This window comes from Odontesthes bonariensis, chromosome 9, assembly GCF_027942865.1.
Source record: "Odontesthes bonariensis isolate fOdoBon6 chromosome 9, fOdoBon6.hap1, whole genome shotgun sequence".
NCBI classification, from domain to species: Eukaryota; Metazoa; Chordata; class Actinopteri; order Atheriniformes; family Atherinopsidae; genus Odontesthes; species Odontesthes bonariensis.
This window is the reverse complement of record NC_134514.1, coordinates 7,174,724-7,189,880: the sequence shown is the minus strand read 5'-3', so window position 1 is coordinate 7,189,880 and position 15,157 is coordinate 7,174,724. Positions and strand designations below refer to the sequence as shown.

Here is a 15,157-nt window from a genome sequence, read left to right as displayed (position 1 = left end):
ATTCAGTCACACTGGAGGTCAGTGTGAGGTCTGCAGGTCGCATTCCAGCAAATATAGCTGAAGGCAAACCAAGAAATCACCCCGCTGATGTCTGACTTCTTTTAAGTTGTGTTATTACAGCAAGGATCACAGCACAAGCCCCATGGCACCTGTAAACATCACCTGTAACAAAACAAAGAACAGCTTCTGTATCAAGTCTTCAAAGTATATCAAGTATGACAGCGTAACACATTTTTAGAGCTATCCTATGTCATCTGGATGTATCCTGTAAGACCCAGTCATGTTGTTTTCAGACCACATGCAGTGAACAAGCGCAGCAACACGTCAAATCCGCAGAGGGTGAGAACAACCGGAAGTTTCACTCTGAGCCTCGTGTCCCACAGATCTGTCAGCCTCACCTACTAAAGGCTGCACATTGTTTAGGGTGTGAACAATTGTGAAATGATGCTGTTGATCACGAGGATGAGACTAATGAGGATTTATTTTTTTTGTTGCTTCCATCCACTCTTTTTGTCTGCATCAAGGTGCTACTCTGCATCTGGTGTCTTGTTTGAGCACTCATGTATCAATCATCCGCATCCTCACCAAAAAGAATGGTTTGAATAGTGCAAATTCTGAATTTAAGTATTCTTCTATGGATGCACTCATGATACGAATTGAAACTCTATTCTTTATAAGGTCACCTGGCTGCGGTCCCATCACCAAATATCAGACCATCTACACTAACAGTATCTCTAACAACGCATTAAAAAAGGAAAACAGCGTCATAAATTAAATGCACTGCTTCCCTCTTCATTTTTCACATGGTCGTGGTCTTGTAGACAGCAACACTCCAACAATTCACCATAGGTGTACACAAGAGACAAAAATAATGACAATATTTCAGAAAGACTTTTTTAACTTTCACAGGTTTGCACTTCCAGGGTAATAATGGACTAATTAGTGTAAAAGAGTATAGAGGAGTAAAATAAACTAAGTAAATGCATATACTTACCTTTCACTACTGGTCTGCCTGGTCTAGTTTCAGATTTCTGCAGCCCAAGCTAATGTTTCCATCTCTGCTAACAATTATGTGTCTTGCCGGTCATACTATAAACCAGGATAAGAGTTCCACTCGCTTTTTTTTCACGGACAAATATGCTGAAAAATACCAATCTATTAAACACCATAAAAGTCCAGTTTCTGTCTGGGGTAATGTCCACCAACAACTGTCTCAGTTCTGCTTAAATCTGAATGCAAACGTATTGAGTGCACAGGAACTCATCATGGCTGGCACATTCCCCACACAGCACAGGTACTTTCCTGTCATCGTGCCATTTTACAGTTCAGCTCTGTAGCTTCTGTAATCCAAATGGTTTTCATTGGTTTCTTTGACAAACTGAATTTCTTGGTAATTTCTGTGCATGTTTTACAAACAATCTAAGCAATCTCAGGATAATGTCTTTATTTATGATAAAGTTGTGTAGGCCTAATATGCAGCTAATTTTACTTCACTATTTCTCTGATATTCAATCGTTAAAAATCACCTGAGATGCTAAATAAACTTCTTATAATATGTCCTTCCACCAGCACAAAAAGAGCTCTGTATCATGCAGTCTTTTCAAGAATGCATTTTTTAGTTAACCAAATACAGATGTATTCAGTGCAGGAAAATCTCAAAGTCCACCTCTTCTTCCGCCCCCTTTTCCGATTGGCTGGTGGCAATGACAGATGTTAGGAGAGGAAGAATTCTCCACCCTGCTGTATTTTAGGTGTCATGACTTTGCTCTTTTTGCATAATTCTTTTCTTTCTCCACAGACACATTGGAAAGATGGCTTCTGCACATGATAGAGCTGTACTCCAGGCTATATTCAACCCTACAACCCCCTTTGGGGACATTCCCGGCCTCAACCAAGAGGAAGAATTAACTGATGATGGTGAGTGTGAGTTTCTGACTTAAGTGTCTCCACATATCCCGTCACAGCATACGGAATTTATTTAAATTGTTGTAATCCAAGCTGAGTTCTGGATGACAATTTTGTGTTTTCCTTTGCCGCAGTACCTGTCTATTAAGTTTGAGCGCTCTTTCAACTTGTTTATCTCCTCGTGCCAGACAGTGGTTTTGACATAGAGTTGCTGAGCCAAGTGAAAGAGCTGGAGATGCGGGGTGTCTCCGCTGCGGAGGCTGGGGATTTGCAAGCCGCACTTCAGCTGTTCAGCCAGGCAATCCAGATCCTGCCTCAGCGAGCCTCTGCCTACAACAACCGGGCACAGGCCCTGAGGCTACAGGGGGACACAGCAGGTAAATGCTGCCAATTAAATAATAACCCCTTTTTAGAGGCACTGCATTGTGCCAGCATGTCAGACTGTGACCAGCATGACGGAGCATAAAAGCTCTGTGCATGTTGTCAACTGTGTTACCATATAAGCTCTCTGTTGGCCTTGTACTTAGTACAAAAATTAGAAAATAACTAGCAGGGATTTAGATTGTAAAGCTAACGCTTATGTTTTAATACATTTAAATCATAGAACAGAGTCATGAATAGTATTTTAACAGAAACTACTAGGACATTTGTGTTGTATTTTGATTTTGAATTCACCTGAAACTAATGCAAAGTTTATTCGGAAAGCTGTAAAACAAGTACTGTATTTTAGGAAAATCCTGTGTAATATTTTATTCATCTGAATGTGTCGTGGTTTATTCTGAAACTGGTAAATGTGTTTATCATTATTTTTCAGTTTAGTGGCGCAGGAGATTACAAATGCAACGACAGTAACATCCTTTTTGGACTAGAGAAAAACATCAGCCAGCAGGGTTTTAATCAGTTTCAGGTTTAACACTAATACTGATCATATCATATCATTTTTGGGGATTATGCAGCAAATTCAGCAACTGTGCTCATAATAGAATATGCAGTAGACTGACTTTAAGCTATAACTGAGAAGCTTGTACAGCACAATACATAGACTATCAGCTCTCCAAACATGTGTGTGCATCTTGGTGATCTCGTCTCTTCCCAGGAGCCCTGCAGGATCTGGACAGAGCGATTGCCCTGAGCGGCAGCACCGGACGAACCGTCTGCCAGGCACTGGTGCAAAGAGGCCTCTTACGTAGATTAATATGCCGGAATGATGAAGCCAGAGAAGATTTTGAAAAAGCAGCTGCACTTGGAAGTGAATTTGCTAGACAACAGGCTGTGGTTCTCAATCCATATGCTGCTCTGTGCAACAAAATGCTCACGGACGTGATCAACACACTTCGCAACCCTGACGTGTCAGAGATGCTGTAGTTGATGAAGATGATTTGCTGCATGTTCACCATTTCTGTTCTGAGGGCAATAAAATAACGTTATTTTATTTTTGATATCCCTTTTACTTCACTGATTATGCTCCTGTAAAATACATGCATCCGACTGCAACTCACATTTATTTAACATAATGCAGAATTTAAAGCCAGCAGCACCTGCAACATTGCTCCTATTTTCTCAGTCTAAATCAAAAATAGAATTAACAGGGTCCACAACAGGAAGCATGCACTGCTGTGTGTAATCAAAAGTGATACAAAGGATGTTTGACATGATGCGCTTCAGCTTTTTTCCCAGTAGATGTCAGTCTCGTCATGTTGATTAAGCCAGCAGCAGCACTCTGCTGCTTTTCTGTCCTCCAAACATTGATCCTGACAGACTGGAACAAGATAGAACAAATGGCATCAGTCATCTCATTATTCACTGAATACTACAGATTATGAGGACCCGTCTTAATGAACAAATTGGATAGATTAATGAAATCATTTTAACAAACAGGCTCATCCTTTCAGGCTTTTACCTACAGTAAATATGAGAAAACTAACTGAGTGATTTTTCAATAAAAAAACAGATAAGTGAAAAACAGTTTTGCACTGAAGCTCCACAGTGCACATGAAGAACCTTAATTCCTTTCTCCTTTTTTGAGGGTGCAATGGGATCTGTAAATGTCACATCTCAGTGATTCTGAACACTCCTGCCATTGTCAACCCATTGTCCTTGAGGTTGTGAGCATCATATTTTGTGGTTGGGTTCTCCATGTTTGTCTTTGACCTCTCCCAGACAGACTAAAGCCACTGGCTCCCTGCGCTCATCTCTCTGGTAGAAGGAGCAGGTTTTCAGGTGATCCGACATGGAAGGAGCATCACTGAAGCTCCAGTGTTCCACGGAAGAAAACAGAGCGCTGAACCTCCAAACCTGCAAAACAAAAAGGAAGCACATGTAGCATGCTGCTGTCATGGCATATATCCTCTGCAATGCTGCCAGTGCCACCAGGATAAATGTATGGTTAACATCTATGGAATCTAGATCACAGAGCACCTTTATCACCTGACAGAGCATGATGTTATTTCTGTTCCATCGGTTACAAATTTATATAAATGCTGTCGTTCATTAAAGAGCACATACCCAGCTGTTTTCCTCACAGTCACATAACCTTAACATGTTTCCACGGATGCTCACATATCTGACTTGTTATGGGAGCAGTGTATTTAATGGCAAAGAAGCCTTAGGGCATTCCACATCACTGACATCATTGGCATGTTCTTTGTTCCTTGATCACTGCAGCACAGAGACTGTCAATGTAAAAATACACACAGGCATGCATTTATAATGTCTTTGTCTTTTATCAGCCCCAGCTCACAGTTTTACACAGTGGTTTATTTAACATCAGGATATCTAAAAAAAAAAAGGCATCACATTTAACATCTCTGCATGTGCGCCCTAAAGAACTTTAATTTGATGGTTTTAGTATTTCCAGATGTGTTGACACTATTGGAAAGATTGACACGATCTGCCATATTTATTCAACAAACTGTGAACCTGCCACTAAAATTGATGATGATTACAAATAACCACTCACTGACATTGCCTCAAGCAATCCTGAAAATCTGAACGCATCTCGAAATGCAGACTTTTAATTACCACAGCTCAGTGTTAATGTCTTCAGACGTCTTAACCTGTTCAGCCCCAGGAGTCTTTCTAGGGTTCATGCTCGAAAATGACATGCCCAAAATGAATTCACTATTACTCTGCAACTACAAACTCTGTGTGAACCATCTTAGTTTACATATAAAGCTAACACTTGTGAGACTTCATCAGAGTCAGATCAAACCGGATGCCCCCCCCCCAGTAACCTGGAGCCCCCCCTCCAGGTTTGAAGAGGTTAAGCACAGCTCATATGATTATGGAGAGGGTTTAAGTGAAACTGGAGTAAGGACCTGTGTAGATTCCTGGACCACAACACAGCCACAAGGCTGACGTCATGGTCTAACATAAACAAAGCAACCCTGGTGGGATACAAAGTGCCGCATGGGACTTCCCTGACTCTACTGTAAGCTTTCAAAGAAAGAAAAAAAAAAATCAGAAATCATAGTTCCTTCTGAATGTGGATACATTCATCAAGATGCAGCCACATATCCTAATTTAGGTATGAGTGTTATATTCTGTTTTATATTTAGCAGGTCTAAATGATAGTTTAGCTCAGCAATCACAATACGATAAAAAAAGAAAGTTTCACGAACTAAAGGATCCTTGGCATGGACTAAAGAAATAGTATCAGACAACTAGCTGCTTTGAAGGGAAGGCATTAAATGTTCATAACACAGCTTTGATGACTTTTGACATCCTGGAGAGTGTTTACAATGCAGCAGCTGTCATGCTGCAAGGATGAAAAACATATTTTCCAATGACAGATAACAGGATGGTGACAGATACTGAAGGGGGACTAATATAGAAGTCTGGCATTGTTTCAACTTTCCCTTTGTAGTGCACAAGGTTGAGATCAAAACGTTGTATTAACAAAAAAATTTAATCGAGTAACCCTATTTTTCTCTGCTGCAAAGTGAACACTAGTTATTGATAATTGATTCACAAAAGAAAATTAAGACAAGGAAAAATGACAAACAAAATTTTAGGGTTACTTGCTTTTTTTCGACATTTCCAGGAACTTTCTCCATGCGAGTATGTCTTTTTCTGCCACTCAAGGGAGACCATTCCTCTCTTCTGTAACAATGTGGAAACCACTTCCCTCATCAGATGGGAAACCTGGGACAGCTGAGACAATGTGAAGCTGTCAAGGTAAGCAGCTACATTCTGAAGGATCTCCAGGGGCAGCCTGCTCAGGGCATCGAGATGTTGCGTAACATCTCCCTGAGGGCTGAAGGTTTTCCCATCTTCACAGAGGGATGAAGGGACGTGTGGCTGAAGTACAAAGGCGCTGACATCTTGGCAGAATTTGATTGTAGCTTGTTGACCTGCAGGGTGAAACCTTATCTGGGTGAAAGTACAGCCGAGGTATGCTAAGGGGCAGCGCTGTTGGAACCAGCCGTTTAGAGGGGCCTGTATGTCACAGTGAGCATTCCTGAAATGAGAGCAGTATTCATCACGGCGGAAGAAGTGGCCACACATGCAACTGAAGGCTGAAGTTGTTTTGTTATGTCTTCTGGTGACAGATTCCGCTTCAACACGTACATAAAGGCCACGAGGTTTGCCTGCACTGACATCAGCTAAGGATGCATCAGCCTGGAATGGAGCAGATGGGAAATTGTAGGTTTGAGTTCCTGTATCTTCATACAGACCATCTGTCCAGGCACTTTCTGAGATTGAATGTCCCCTCAGTTCCTTTTCCAAGGAGCACAGAAGTGTTGCGCTAACCTCTTCAAATTTCGAGAAATCCTCAACTGACAAGCCCATATCTGTAGTGTCCACACTCTGGTGTGCGGTTGCACTCTTGCTTGAAGGATTGTTCAGGTGAACGCGTCTTGCTCGATAGCTGGTAGGGACATTAAATGTGTGGCCACTCTGAATCTCGATTGGTTCTAGATTCCCATAAACAAAATCCTTGTCCCTTGGTGTGCATGCAGCAAGTTGGCCAAAGTTAATCAGCATTGCCCCATTGTGCGCCAGGTACATGTTATATTCTGCAATGTTGGCTTCTTTGCCTAACCTTTCAAGAACTCCATCTTGCCATGGCGCAAGGCCAGTTGCACCACCAATGCTTCTGGCAGCAACAGCATTCTCTTCTTCCTGATGGAAGTCTCTGGTGTCCCCTTTACTTACTGATAAATCTTGCTCTTCGTTTTGTTTTCCTTTTCCTTCTTTATTCAGGTTTTTGACAGTTTGATTGCATCCCCCCTTCTCCTTGTTGAATATTTTTTCCCAGGAGCTGTAATTTTGAATATTTTCCACATCTCTGCTCTTTGCCAAAGCATCGATTTCCTCTTGACTCAGTTCGTACTCCTCCATACTTGTACAGACATTTTCTGTAAATTCACAAAAATCGGAGGAACAGGATGGGTCCTCTGTGGGACTATTGACCTGAGCAGAAAGATTCTGGAGGGCAGGCTCCTCTGCGATCAGCTCAGGAAATACGTTCTTCATCTTGATGGACTGAAACAATAGGGCTTGATCCCTGAGAGCCAAAGCAACATCAAGGTTTACCCCAGTGTTTAACTGAAGATTTTCAGAGACATTTCTGTAAAAGGTCATATCAGATTCAGAGACTGGCCAGCGGTTCCACTCATGAGAGCAGCAGACCACGCTGGCAGGACAGACCTCCAAGTGTGTGGCCAGCCTGTGGCGCAGCATGGTGAGAGGACAGCCATAGTCAACATTAAGGCAAGGGACCATCTCATTGGGGCATAGGAGCTGGTGCTCCTCTTGTTTGCACATATGAAAGGCAGCACCACAGGTTTTGCTACAGTTGATGACCATGCATGAAACAGAAATCTGTACCTGGACTTGACAATGGACATCATAACACTTGTTACAATGCTCATGATGGCCTACTGGCTTCTTTGTGCCTTTTACCTTAAGAGAGAAATAATAAAACACAAAAGGTAGTAAAAGTATAGGCAACATTTCTTGTTTTTTTGTGCACTTTTAGAAGCATTTTTAAGTAATTAATCTATTTGATCAGAAAAAGTGATAATAAATGCACTTACCATTTTGATTTATGGACACAGAAATATGACCATTTCAGAAGAATTCAAGCTGGACAAACTGTGAGAGTACATAAACAAATATACTGCTTGGTAAACAAAGCCATTTCCAAGAAACATATTGGTAATATACAGACTCATTTTGATTAGCTGTGCATTCACATACAAATTTGAAATATGTAATTTGCATGCTGAATTTTACATTCAGGTCAAGAAAAGTTTGATTGGACTGCTGAAATAATAGCAGTAAATATTCTCACCCTTTGTTCTTCTGTTGCCTTGTGTTCACTGGCACCTCTGAATAACCTCTGCACTGTGTCTGGACATTATAAATAGACACAACGGAGGGGCAGACAGGCAAGTGGGACGGGTCACCATTGTCACAACCATTAAAAGCAAAGGTCAAATTACAGCCTCCACCACTGCTTCAGTGTGAGAGGGTGGTGATAATAACAGGTAATCCAAGTTCTCAACAGGTACAGTACTGGGAGTTCAACACTGGATCAACTTGGCATTTATAATCCATGGTACATACAACCTTTCATTCAAGCTTTATTTTGGTTTGATTTCCCTCTAAAATGACAATAAAAAGCAAAATAATTGAATAAATCTATATAAAATGATTTTAAAGATGTGTGTTGCTATCTGCACGATGTATGTTTTTTTTTTTATTTACAAGTAGGCCTTAATAAAAGGTTAATTTCATGGATATTAGTGATTTATTCCATACTGTAAGAACTATAATGTTGGAACTTAGTGTTGGAGTCTTATTTGTTCTAATCCATGTCTTCCACTAGATGTCAGTCACACACTTTCAGACATTTAATCCCCATCTCCCCAGCAGCTGTTTCTGTTTATAGACAAAAATAAATAAATATATAAGAACATGAATTAGTCAGAGACTTTAGAAGTATGATGTGAAATCACAAGGGTAATTTTCCTAAATGGTGATTTCTAAGGCCTTTGATTTAAATTCACCTGTTTAAACTGAGCATTGATTCAGGTTTTTCACTTTTGTGACTTTTAGAGAGTTAGTGATGAGAAACTTGTGTTCAATCATTCGGTTTAGTATGGAAACTGATAACCAGCACACCCAGTTACAACTCTGCAGTTGTTCAGTTTTTGTCATAAAAAGGTACACGGCCATCACACATGCATCCCCTTCATTCATTTACAGGCTGTGTTGTTCAACATAATGGGGCGCTGATCTAGTCTAACCAGCTATAACTAATTACTCTCATTTACATTAAGTCTGCCTGAAACATCCTCCCCTTCACTCTCTCCACATCACCCTGAAAACTCCCCCTGACACCAGTTTGGTACCCAATGTAAAATGCACTAGATCCCCGCCTGGCATCTGGAAATCATCATGCTTTCTTTCCCCTCCTGGCACAGATTACAATGAGCAGCTTATCAGTGGCAGCTGCTTTGCTCTCTATAGGATCTGCAATCAGCATACATTACAACAACGGCGAGACAGAAAGATCAAGATGGAAACTTTAGTGAATAAAAAACATTCAATATCAGTGATGCTGCACAGCAGCAGTACAGTTGAAGCTGGCTGGATTAATCCAGTGAACATGTTAAAGTGCTTCAAAATACATGTAAAGAAAAAGGATTAGTTCTGTAAAATCCCTCCTAAACCTCTACTATTTAATGAACTCAAAAGTTAACTTTAGCCTACTAAAGATTATAAACCTAACAAGCAAACCAAACACTCCACAAACTACTTAGAACCGAAGAAGCCATTTCGCTGAGGAGTGAAATGGCTTCACGGATCATGAAAAAAGCCAAGTTGCCATTTATTCAAGCTCTTTGGATTTGGACAACCTTTAGTCATTCATATATACTCAGATGCAAAGAGAGTTCAGCGTTTGCAAGAAGCATCCAGCTTTTTGCTGCGACCCCTTTTCTGGCACAGCGTAAGACAAAAAGTGTAACTTAAAAAGTGTAACATGCATACGGACTACAGCTGGTTACTGTAAGTGTGAGAGAGGGAAGACTGGAAACAGGGAAACTGCTACATTTGGCACATTACGACAACATTTACATTCTAGCAGCTTTGAAGTTCAATTATTAAGTCACTGTTTTAATTTAATTAGTTTGCATATGCAAAAACCAAACTGTGAGAACAATACAGCAGAGGTATGAGGGGTGCGGTATTTTTTCCAACCATACATCTTCTGACACATAATCAAGTTACTGCAAATAATCAAGCACACAATTCCACTGGTGAGTGGTAGTTTTTCACATTTTCTCCGCTTCTTGAATATAGCAAACAAATCAAGTATAACATTTTCCTATCTTAATTGGAATATTCATAGAAATGTTGCTTGAGACTGGTGGAGTTGTGCAGTTGGATCACAGTGTTTGTCTAACTTCTCATCCCTGGCTGTGTGATGAGTGCAACATATGCATTATGTACAATACGGACCATGTCCAACATGTGTAATTTGCATTGCAAGTGCTACTACTTTGTATGTTATTGTGCTTTATCTTTTTTAATTCATTTATTAATTTACTAAATCTATTGTTGCACCAGCACTTGTGCAGTTACAAATGTGAGTCCAATACAAATTTTGATAACAAATTATCATCATAACATTATTGTTACCACTGGTCTGGCAATCTGAGTTAAGCTAAGCTCGCATGTGAGCACAAATCCAACAGCCACCAGTGTTTGGTTGAATTTTGGCTTAATGTAGGTTGTGTGATGATTTTTAATTGCCTTTCACCTGAATTTAGAAGACAGCTGGATTCCTGCAATGTTGTTAAAATCATAATCATAAGAGAATCCATTTAATCAGTGTGAGAGTTGAGATTGACAAAGAAACTAGAAATGATCTAACATTATCAAGATATCTCTAGTCACAATCTATTAATTATCATTCAGGTGAGCGGCAGTCATTTACCCAATGTTCCTGTTGGTGTAAAACTGACACTTAATCTGCAGCAGATGATATAATATAATAATACTAGAAGTGAGAGTTCTGAGGGACTCGAGCAGACAGGACCATTGTGTATTCTTTCTAATGAGTACAGCAATAGACACGCTCAACACTTTACATCAGTCTAAAACATATACATTTGTGGCAACAACAAAGTAGTTCAGATCAGCCAGCATCTTAATTACAGTTAGGGAAATACTTTAAATATAACAGTCAGGAGTGTGGCACTATTTGTTGAAGTAATGGAACCCACATGAGTACCAAGTATGCAAAGTGCTCCAACCTTTCAGTGATGTAAGCACTGAGTCTCTGGTAGCAAGTTTACATAAATCAGTCGAACTCTTCAATATCTGGCACTTAAATAAGGAAATCCATTCGAGGGCCAATGGCTTAATATATCATAGCTACTCCTGCATCTTATACTCTGACATATGTTTTAGTGATGACTTGATCTTTTAGTGCAAGAGTCACCAGCTCCAACTAACGTTGGTGTCCAACGAGAAAAAAAAAGAAGAAGAAAAAAGCAAAAGTATCAAATGGTAATTGTTCTGTGGTGCCTCTGAACAAACCAATATTATTTAAATGAAGCATAGGCTAGTGTCACCAGCTCCACTTGAAACAGTTAAATGGCTCCCAGCGATTCTGTGATATTGGTGAGCTGCAAATGTTTATACATTTGTGGGTGTTTTGTGTGTATATTAGCAATGATATATGCAGAAATAAAGCCACATAGATAGAAAAAGCTCCCATAAAGTCCTTATTTATCATTATGCAATGGGTGTTGATGTGAGAGTTTTTAATAGCTGAATCATGTGCATAGTGCTTCATGAACAATTTAAGATGAGGGGGAAGTTTCAATGAACAACTGTTTGATGAGTTCCTTCCCAAACTATGGTCTGTTTCAAACATTGTCTAAAGATGGCCTTTTTTCTTTAAAGAAATTGCCATCTGCCACCCGGCAAAAACCTGGAACTGAATTTTATTGGCGTGTTCTCAGTCAAAACCTCTCCAAAAGGAGGCGGGCTCCCCTTGCTGGTTATTAGTTGGAACTAAGCAGGAACCTCATTGGAACTAGGCTGCTTGGATGGGAGCTGGGGTTTGGTGTGGCTCTATCTTTAAAATAATAAAAAAAAAAGATTAAATGGAAATTTCTTCCTTCAGTTGACTAAATTTGCAGTACAAAACTACAAATTTGTAATCCATGCTCTCAGGTTGATGAACCATGCTTGTTGATTTGTCTAAACTTTGCGTGTGTCTGCATTCCTTTCTCTCTGGTAGAAAAAAGTCTTTTGGTAATTGAGTGGGCATAATCTACCAAATAGATCACAAATAGTTTACAAAATCTAGGGCATGGATTACAAATCTGGGCCCAAGGATTGGGAAACTGAGAGATAAGATTCCACTAGCGCCTGTTTCTTCTTCTTTTTTTTTTTCGGGGTTGGCACTGGACAAGCTTTACGTATACATTCTGTAAAAGAAACTGTTTGCACTGGATTCGGCAATCCATCTCAAAATATCAACATTAAGTTGTGAACTTTAACTGGAATCCAGGAACATCAGCGTCAGATTCCTTTAAAAAGTACCAATCTTTTTATTAAGACTCCTGTGTTTTCTGTGAACGTGAAAAAGATTATATTCAACAAAAACACAGCTTTGTAACATAATTAAGTTTTATGTTTTCTGATTTAATGCAAACCTACTTGGTCAAAAACATTAATATAAACTTCATAGTTTAATTATAAAGAAACTTACAATGCTGATAATTGTAGTAATCTATTTGTAAACTTTGGAATAGTTAAAAAAACATCTGAAATGTCACACTTGACTTGACTTTTATGCAAAAATGGAGATGATAATTACAACTTGTCCATTTTCTGTAGCATGGATTTGAACAGTTCTGTGACTGTGAGGTTAATGAATCTTTAAAGCTCTGTGTCATTAAACTCCAATTAATGTTCTGAAATATAAGTGGACATCTTTAGATGTCAGAGAGAAAACTTGATTAATATTCAAGCCTTTTCAAAGCTCCAAGTACACAGCAGGACTAATGAAAGTTTCACCGGTTTAAGTTGAAAGCTTGGCTATTTCCACCAACACACCAAGGTCTCCTTTTCTTTTAAATCTCAAAGCAATGAGATATTCTCTCTTATTTCACCTCCCTTTTAACATATTAATGACATGAAACCACTGGAACAAAATTAAGGAAACGATGTTGGACTGTGATTATTACTGATCCCAGCCAAATAGATGCCCATAAAAAAATCTCCGGCCAGCTATTAAAATGTGCCATGAAAATGAAAATACTAAAACTCTTGCAATATCTGGACTCAGACTGTTTTGATACAAATCTACGATACGATACGATACAATACGATACGATACGATACGATACGATACGATGATACTTTATTGTCAGTTTTCACTGAAATTCATTTTGCATCTCTGAGCAAGGCTCGTTTAAGGAAGGACAAGACAAACATGTAACATCACAGGACTATTGCACAATATTGCACATTACATACATACATGTAAAACATGTAACAAACATGTAACATCACAGGACTATTGCACAATATTGCACATTACATACATACATCGCATACATACAGACATACATAAAGTGAGGACAATTTTCCATAGGGTGATTGTACTACATACAGCTTTAAGACTGCAGATTCAACAAGAGAATAGATTGATGTATGAAGGAATGTTTAAGTCTGTTGCGGTTGTAGAAGGGAACTCTAAAACGCCTATTTGAAGGTAATAATCTATACTCTTGGTGTAGTATGTGTGTGATGACAGTGGAGATGCATGTGGCCAGTCTGAGCATACTTTTGTTGTGAGCTTCCTGGAATAAGTGTGATATGGGCAGCCCAATGATCTTAGAGCAGATTTTGATTTGATGTTGAAGTTTAGCTTTATCTTTGACAGAGAGGCTGTTATACCAAGCTGTACTGCAGTAAAGCATGACGCTCTGGATCACAGATGTAAAAAATAAAAAGATTATTTGGGCACTGGCACCAAAGGATCGTAACCTTCGCAGGAAATAGATGCGCTGTTGAATTTTTTTGCATGTGAGGTCTATGTGGTCAGTCCATGTCAGATTTTGGTCAATCATTACAACTAGATATTTGTAGGTTGAGACCTGAGTGATGTCTGAGTCATGGATTTTAACTGGGGGTAGTTGGAGATTGGGTGGTTTTCCAAAAATTACCTCCTCTGTCTTCACTGTGTTGATGATGAGGTAGTTATCATCACACCATTTAATTAACCAGTCCACATTGCTTTGGTACAGAGTGTGGTCATCAGGTTTTGTTTTTGTTTTTGTAAAAAGAGTCACTAACGTGGAGTCGTCTGAGTATTTCAGAAGATATTGATTAGGCACATTGGTGGTGCAGTCATGGTAAACAACCTGGGGGAGCTTATGCAACCCTGGGGAATTCCAACATTGGTGGTAATGGGAGAAGATAGTGTGTTGTTTACCTTAACCAGCTGGACCCTGTTTGTAAGGAAAGAAAAGTACCAGCAAATAATAAATGGGTTTATCTCAAACACAATCATTTTGGACAGAAGTAAATTTGGCTGAATGGTGTTGAACGCTGAAGAAAAATCAAGGAAAAGAGCCCTGGCATACGTGTTGGGTTTGTCCAAATGTTTATATATTATGTGAACTAGAGATGGGATTTATGGCTCTTTTGGGGGATCCGGCTCTTTATGGCTCGTTCCTTTCAAAGAGCCGTTCAAAAAACTGGCTCGTTTGGCTCTTTTTTTAAAAAAATGTTTTAAGTATTTTATGCTTATAATCAATTTCCGCCATGTCCGCTTTTCTTAGTCTTATTTGACTGTCTCTGGTTACTCCACAAACGCAAAGTCCTGCACACATTTGGGAATGCGGCAGAAATCATACATAAGATGCATAAGTTACATTTAGCTTTGGTATCCCCCTCAGCTGAAAAGTGGTCCCAATATTGCTCCTCTTTCTCTGGCTCATTTCGAAACAAATTTGGCTGCTTCCCTTTATGTCCCTTTCTGCGAGCAATGAGTGACTGACTGTCTGACTAGATTCCTATATTACTTTTCCCTCACGTTCTATGTGTGTGCGTGTCGGCGTGGCGCTGCTTAGGCGCTTATTTTCGCGCCACGAAGGCCTCCCCCCCATACAGAAGTGTCAGTGCTCACTCAGACACTCACTGCTCATGTGAAGGGCACATGCAAGCTGCCTGCGCCCTACCCCTCCTACTCGTAGTTGTCCTATGTGGGGGGAAT

General features: G+C 39.7%; 2 protein-coding genes across 3 annotated transcripts; one reads left to right on the top strand and one right to left on the bottom strand.

Annotated features, from left to right (window-relative positions):
• Positions 1 to 1,740: 1,740 nt before the first annotated feature.
• On the top strand, positions 1,741 to 3,339 carry ttc36 (tetratricopeptide repeat domain 36). The gene is made up of 3 exons (XM_075472908.1): positions 1,741 to 1,917; positions 2,094 to 2,282; positions 3,002 to 3,339. Exons 1-3 carry the CDS (start codon positions 1,812 to 1,814, stop codon positions 3,268 to 3,270), a joined length of 564 nt encoding a protein of 187 aa, XP_075329023.1. The 5' UTR covers positions 1,741 to 1,811; the 3' UTR covers positions 3,271 to 3,339.
• A 49-nt stretch (positions 3,340 to 3,388) lies between these two features.
• LOC142388047 (F-box only protein 40) lies at positions 3,389 to 8,262 on the bottom strand. Of its 2 annotated transcripts, none has more exons than XM_075472907.1 (4): positions 8,204 to 8,262; positions 7,947 to 8,004; positions 5,929 to 7,812; positions 3,389 to 4,200 (listed from the first exon to the last, which is right to left on the bottom strand). In XM_075472907.1, the coding sequence occupies exons 2-4, from the start codon at positions 7,947 to 7,949 to the stop codon at positions 4,018 to 4,020; spliced, it is 2,070 nt and encodes a 689-aa protein (XP_075329022.1). In that variant the 5' UTR covers positions 7,950 to 8,004; positions 8,204 to 8,262; the 3' UTR covers positions 3,389 to 4,017. The 2 variants fall into 2 exon arrangements, 1 of the variants encoding a protein (XP_075329022.1); XR_012770290.1 differs by having other exon boundaries at positions 4,126 to 4,200; positions 4,411 to 7,812.
• Positions 8,263 to 15,157: the final 6,895 nt, after the last annotated feature.